At 51.6% G+C, this 6,527-nt stretch overlaps 1 protein-coding gene and 1 long non-coding RNA gene across 3 annotated transcripts; one reads left to right on the forward strand and one right to left on the reverse strand.

Annotated features, from left to right (window-relative positions):
• Window positions 1-20: 20 nt before the first annotated feature.
• Window positions 21-6,395, reverse strand: LOC100123937 (myeloperoxidase). 2 transcript variants are annotated; one of them, XM_008204863.3, is made up of 10 exons: window positions 6,104-6,395; window positions 5,359-5,635; window positions 4,039-4,325; window positions 3,839-3,965; window positions 3,393-3,757; window positions 3,230-3,315; window positions 2,633-3,158; window positions 2,375-2,557; window positions 353-2,300; window positions 21-269 (listed from the first exon to the last, which is right to left on the reverse strand). In XM_008204863.3, the coding sequence occupies exons 2-10, from the start codon at window positions 5,529-5,531 to the stop codon at window positions 128-130; spliced, it is 3,837 nt and encodes a 1,278-aa protein (XP_008203085.1). In that variant the 5' UTR covers window positions 5,532-5,635; window positions 6,104-6,395; the 3' UTR covers window positions 21-127. The 2 variants fall into 2 exon arrangements, with proteins under 2 accessions (XP_008203085.1, XP_031777821.1); XM_031921961.2 differs by lacking the exon at window positions 6,104-6,395 and having other exon boundaries at window positions 5,359-6,006.
• LOC116415968 lies at window positions 3,647-6,084 on the forward strand. Its single transcript, XR_004226499.1, has 2 exons — window positions 3,647-3,759; window positions 3,825-6,084. It is a non-coding gene; the product is annotated as an uncharacterized LOC116415968 (long non-coding RNA).
• Window positions 6,396-6,527: the final 132 nt, after the last annotated feature.

Raw genomic sequence — 6,527 nt, forward strand, 5'->3', positions numbered from 1 at the left:
TTACTGAAAAAAATTTGATGAACCTTTCAGATAGTATGAAAATTTATTACAAACTCTCTTATAGAAAATAAATAAATAAGCATAATCGCATATACAAATTACAGCATCTAATTTAAAATAAGTTTAATCATCTCCCATGTTTTTTAATTTTTTTTATAGGCCTCGGCAATTCATTTCTCGGTGTCGTGTACGAAGGATCATTGTTTTCTTCCGGATTCTCCAATGGCATTTTTGCAGTCGATGTTCTCAAAGGTACTTCTTCGTTCGTTCTGAAAACACAGTTTGAGCACTAAGTATTATACCAAAAATTAAAACGCACATATCCGATGTCGAAGTGTTGCAATGATCTTACCTATTTTTATTCTTTTCAGCTTTGTTCCTTAACGCCGTCCGTTTACCATCATCGCTAGTAGCTGTCGGGACTGTAGTCGTCGTCGTGGTCTTGCGTCTTTTTGTGGACACGCGAGTACTCGCGTTGACAACGATACCGTCACTGGATTCTCGATTTTGTAAATTGCTGCTTATCGGTTTCGGGAGCTGTACGCCCTCCTTGACTTTCTGCCTCTGTGGCGAGCCGTGTGGCCTCTTGGACGACACGTATTGCACGTTGGAGACGGTACTGTGCGTGTGAAGATAGTGAGGCATCTCCTGATCGACTCCTTCCTTTTGCAGATCATAACTCGGTCCGCTCGCCTGGTTATTATAGCCGGATCCCGCGGTGTTGCTGAAGTATCCACTGGGCCTGGTGGGCCTCTGGTAGCCCACGTCCCCGTCGCTGTAGTCCTCGACCTGAGGTCTACCAGGGGAGTACGTTGGTCTCTTTGGCGGCTTTGGTTTTTTCGTCGGCCTGTACTCTTCCTGGTTGTAGTTCAACGGTTTCGTCACTTCCTGCTCGTACTCGGCGCTGGAATACTGTACGTTGGGCTCGTTATACAAGGGTCTTGGCTTTTTCGTGGTGAAGGAAGGCTCCTGATAAGTATCGAAGTAGTTGTGCGCCTCTAGGGACGGCCTGGTGGTCACCTTGGGTCTCTTTGTCGTGACGTAAGAGCCTTGCTGACCTCCAGCATAGTTGTTCTGACCGAAGGATGGAATATTTCCTGGTAGGTTCATTGGTGTGTTGTACGCGAAGAAATCGTTATTGGGAAAATTGTTCGGTGGCTTGGTGTTAAATCCATAACTCGGTGGATTCGGATTATTCGGATCTTGGAAGTTGTGTGGGTAGTACGGGCGCGGTGTGGTGAAGTGATTCTCGTAGGATTGCTGTGAGGTAGGCGGTGGTCGACGAGTCGTGTGCACCGAGTCGTAACTCGGTCTTTGTGGTGGGTCCGAATTGCTGGGGAAGTGATTGATCTGGAGGTTGGATCCATAAATGGAGTCGCTAACGAAGACGGGCGCGTTCACGGCGTTGTTGTTGACGACGATCGTGAGGTTCTCGTGCGGACCCAGTGGTCGCCTCACGACTATCCGGTTATTCTGGTTGATCCTCGTCTTCACGGGCTTTGGTCTTTGCGGGCTTCTCTGTGCGTTCGGGTTACCACTGGCCTGTTTGTTCTTACCAGTTGCCGCTTTGCCAGATCGGCCCTCGAACACTTCTTGCTTCTCTTCCTCGGCTTCGCGTCGCTGTGGTCGTTCTATCCAGGCGTCGAGATTCATCTGATCCAGCGATGGATCCTTGCAGTCCAGCCTCTGGTTCCTGAGAGTGTCCGCGGCGAGCATGACGAACGGCTGAATGTTGTCGATGTTGTCCAGGGTCCGGCAGAGGATCTGCGCCAAGGTGGTCCTGCGGATCTGCTGCAGTTGTTCGGGACTGAAGCCGCTCTCGAGGAACGGGTTCTCGTACCAGAACCTGTCGCCTTTCCGAAGACTCCTGAACTGCTGGGCGATGATGCAGGCGAAGGTGGGACCAACCAGACCATCGGCTACGGGTTTCTCAGCCAGACCAGCGGAGAAGAGGTCGATGTCTTCGACAGCTGCGTACACGTCGCGGAATTTGGCGGCGACCTCGGGAACCATAACACGATCCAAATCGCTCCATTCGCGAACTGGACTGAGACTGCAGGGCAGTCGCCAATCGACGTAGGGAGGAATGCCGTGGTCTCGACCACGTTGGATGTTCAGGGAAGCCAGGTCCATACCGAACGGAAAACCTGGGGTCTGGAAGAGATGGTTGGTCAGTTCCTCTGAGATGAACTGGTCTCGTTTCTGCGCGGGCTGGTTAACCAGACCCAGAAGGATCCGGTCGACGGAGCCCACGGTTTCCAAGTTCGCCGGGTTCGTGAACTCCTTGTGGATCGAGACATCTGGAAAACGCGTGATCGTTAAGTTGGTTTTTCAAGTAACCACATGCAACCCATCAGAATAGTGAAATTCTCACTGTTGAAAATCGGCTGATGGGACCGGTCGAATCTGACGAAGCTGTTCTGCACGAGCGAGTGTCCGAAGCGGAAGGCAGCGGTCGAGAAGCCGTTGGCGATGTTGGGCTCGATGTTTGGATCGTAACCCTCGTAGTATCCTTTACGCAGTGGCTCGATGTCGAAGATCTTCGTGACGTCGTGTCCTGTAATCGTGAATCAATCAATATACCGTGAACTAATCTCCCGCGTGACTTTTCCAATTCTAGCCCTCGACGTACCGAGAACGATCGGCAAGAACTCCCGATAGGTAATGTGCTGAACGATCGCGCCAACGATCCTCCTCGTCTCCTGGAAAATCTTCTCGTCGCCCCAGTGCTGATTGAGGGCCGCCAGCTGAGTGGCAAACCGGTTGTGCAGCCTCAAGAAAACGACGTGCAACGACGTCAGAGCCGGCTGTTCGCTCAGTCGATTGTCCCCAGCTCGGAAGCAACTGGTGGACAGGGAACCTCTTATGCACAGGTCCGAGTCGACCTGACGAGGCAGGAGTGGTCGCCTCGACTGGATCTTGCCGTACTGCAGCAGCCCGTTACGGAAGATGCGCAAACCGTCGCTCTGTCGCGCGCTACTGCTGTAAACCGTCGAGGCGTCGATCCAACTCGTCACCTGGGACAGCTGCTCTCGCGTGCCCAGTTCACAGTCTTCGCGCGGTGCTGGACCACTGCGCACGAACTCCATGCAACGAACGCCCAATCGACCCAAGTGGCTGTCGTGAGGTGGTACGCCGATCGGTAGGCATTCGGGATGCTGTGGAGAGAAGGACGCTTTCATGTGGATGCTGAGAATTTTAGGTATTCGTCCTTTCAACTACAGCTTACCAGGGATTCCGGCGGCTGAAATCCGGTGCCTCCGTTCAAGCAGCACTGCGGCACCGAGCCGTTGAAAGCTCTGCTCTGACCGGTCGCTGAGAAACAAACGGCTCCGTTGAAATTTCAAAAATTCCAAATTTATTCGCAGATGCCATAACGATAATATACACACCCGTTATATCGTGATCGAGAAACTGTCCCCACTGCATGAGCATATGGGTGACGGAGGTGAGCGGCGCATCCCGGTCCACGTGGATGTAATCGCTTATCTCCCGGGCAGAAGGCAGTGGAGCACCGGTGACGGAGCTACGGATGCTCTGGATGTTGTCGTCGTAGACCGCCGGCAGGAACCTTTGCATCGTCGACATGGATGATCCCCACCAAAGCTCCTGGCGATTGTTGCAACTGCCGTCGGCGGTGCGGTAACGAAGACTCGCTGGCGGACACTCCGGGATACCTTTCTTCGGACAGTTTTGACGGAGGAGGGTCTTCCTGGTGCTCTGCGTCCGCGTCGCCTGCCGCGAGATGTCGGGATATCTGTGAGTTTTTTTTTAACGATTTTCTCAACGATCCTCATAGTTAAAATTAACGTAAACGCTTTTAGAAAAAAAAGCTCACTTGCTGCTGAGCTTGCGGGCAGCTTCGAGCGCCGCATATCCGTACTTGGCCAGGTGCTTGGCTTCTTCGGTCTGCTCGTTGAAGGCTGCTACGTACCTCGCAGGATTGTCCGGACTGAGAAAGATCCCTGCGCACGTGGAAATTGGACTCACAGTTAGAATAATAACGTACCTGCACCATTGCCTCTCTCAAGCACTCACCCATGGAGTAGAGCTTGGGCTCTTTGACGTAGTACAGTTCGTTCATCGCCTGAATGCCGTAGTCGGCGGCTTCGATGAGGTCCTCCTCTCGCGGCTCTATCCCGACGTCGTCGACATCTTCCTCCTCGTCATCCTTGTCTGTTCTGCTGACGACTATCGACTCGTCGGTTACGTTCACCTTTGAGGACGTCATCTGTCGTTGCTCCGGTTTGTTGGGACGTTTCCGGACATTCTCGACGCCGAGGACTTGTGCGCTTGTTAGAACGACACACGAGACTACGACGATCCTGAGGATAGTGCCAATGGTTTCTTTTGCAGAGTGATTATTAAAAACCCATACGAAAATTAAATTTTCCCCTCGCGACAACGGAAGTGCGCGCGACGTCGTTAAAAATTCAAGTGCGCGCAGAGTATAATTTTACTTACAGCGAGTAAATCCTCATAATTACACTGCAGCCGAAATATTGACACGAGTGGTGCTGGCTCTCTCTCTCTCTCTCTCTCTTTCTCGTGTGTCTCGGGGAAAGAAAGGGACGAACCACCTCGTCGAAACTGCCAAGTGTTTGTCCCTCTTTCTTGACGAGCACCGCGAGTGTTGCTTACGGGCCGGTTATTTCGCGTCAACTAAACCGGCACATACTCTCTTTCTCTCAAGAGAGAGAGAGAGAGAGAGAGAGAGAGAGAGAGAGAGAGAGAGAGAGAGAGAGACGACTCGTTGCCCCCTCGGGCTATGTATACCTATATACACGCTCGCGGACGTATACTCCTCTCATCTCTCCTTTCTCTCTTTCTTCCTCTCCGAGAGAGCATTCGAGCGAGCGTTTGCCTGGACTTCTCGAAATTCGAGAACATTTTTGCGCACAGATGCGATCTCGCGGCGCTTTATACTTATGTCGGGGAAAAAAAGTGTAACGAGCGGCTTGGCTTTTTACTGTTACAAGCTCCCCTTCTCCGAAGCGCCGGAAGAGGAGGAAGAAGAAGAAGAAGAAGATTCTAAGCGAGAGAGATGGAAGGAGACGAGTATGCAAAAAATCGAACACCTCTCTCTCTCTCTCTCTCTCTCCGCTGGTCGACGACCCGAAATCACGCCGACGTGTATATTTACGCGTAAACTGCTACCGTCGGATAAGATCGCCTGTCATCTCGACAGCTTTAGCGGGAAATTTGTTTGCGCATACGAGGGGCGATCAAACATTCGAATTTGCCGCAGATCAAATTACATAAAAAAAAAAAAAAAAAAAGCAAAGAATCGAATACTTGTCAACTAATCGTTGACTATAAGTTCGGACCTCTTAGACAAATTAAGCTCCCGAAACTCACCTGACTAGTGTCTGGCCGCCTTCTCCTGGGCCTTGAGACTGGCTATAGCAGCCCCGCTTCCGTAGAGCACTTTCGCGCGAACCTGCACCCTCCTCTTGGCCTGTACCCCAGCATTTCCAGCTGTTCCAGGAGCAGTCGCATTCCCAGCCGATCCTGATCCGCAAACGCAACATCCGCTCGGCGAAGCTTTCGCCAACTGTTGCAGACAACCCCCCGCGTAGTTTGCGCCCCTGCAGCTGGTGCAACCCTCCGACATCTCGTCTCTCTTCGAGACCCACTGCGAATTTTTAATTTTCATTTTTATTCGCGAGAAAAATTCACCGTATACATATACGAGAGAGAGAGAGAGAGAGAGAGACACACGCACATGTGGGTTAATCAGTCGTTGGAATTCCGTTCGCGGAAACGTACACGCGTTGCGACAGCGACACGCGCGAGGAAAGGGAAAAAATGCTGGAAGGCCGCGAACGGGCGCAACGGGTAAAAAAAAAAAATGGAAAAACGGTACTCTGCTCCATATTTCGCAATCTGCCGCGAGCGACGCTCGTCAAATCGTCCGGTTATGAATAATACCCTCGATATCGCGCTTAATTACACGCGTGTGTGTTGATATTAATCGCCTCGCGTCTGTCGCACAAAGAGAAAAACGGCCAGTGTGGTATAATGTAACTGTCAAACGCCAAGATGATACGCAGCGATAATAACGAGGAGTAAAAAAAAAAAAAAGAATATAATATAATCGTACGTGAGATTATGTACAGAAGCGGATGAAGTAGCAGCAGCAGCAGTAGGCAGGCAGTGTATAAGATGACAAGTGGATGCGGAGATGAGGAGTTTTGAGTCGAGAGTGTCTGACAGGCCGCGGCGGCTGCTGCTATAACACTGCGCTCGGCTGTTTGGCGGCCGGCACTGGGTCAAACCGCAAACGGGGTCGAGTCGACAGCAGCGGTGGCGGTAACAGCTATGCTGCGCTGCTGCTACGGCTGCAGGTCACTCGAGAACGAGCCAATCGTCAGGCCCCGAGAGCGCCAAGGGGCCTTGCGTCAATGGCACGTCGAATAATGTAGCGCATCGGTGCACACGTGCGATGCGCCCTGTTTGTCGCCTTTATTTTACGCTGATTGCATAATTTACAGATAATGTAGCGAGGATGATAAATAAAACCATCG

The sequence above is a fragment of the Nasonia vitripennis genome, chromosome 1 (genome assembly GCF_009193385.2).
Source record: "Nasonia vitripennis strain AsymCx chromosome 1, Nvit_psr_1.1, whole genome shotgun sequence".
Lineage (NCBI taxonomy): Eukaryota > Metazoa > Arthropoda > Insecta > Hymenoptera > Pteromalidae > Nasonia > Nasonia vitripennis.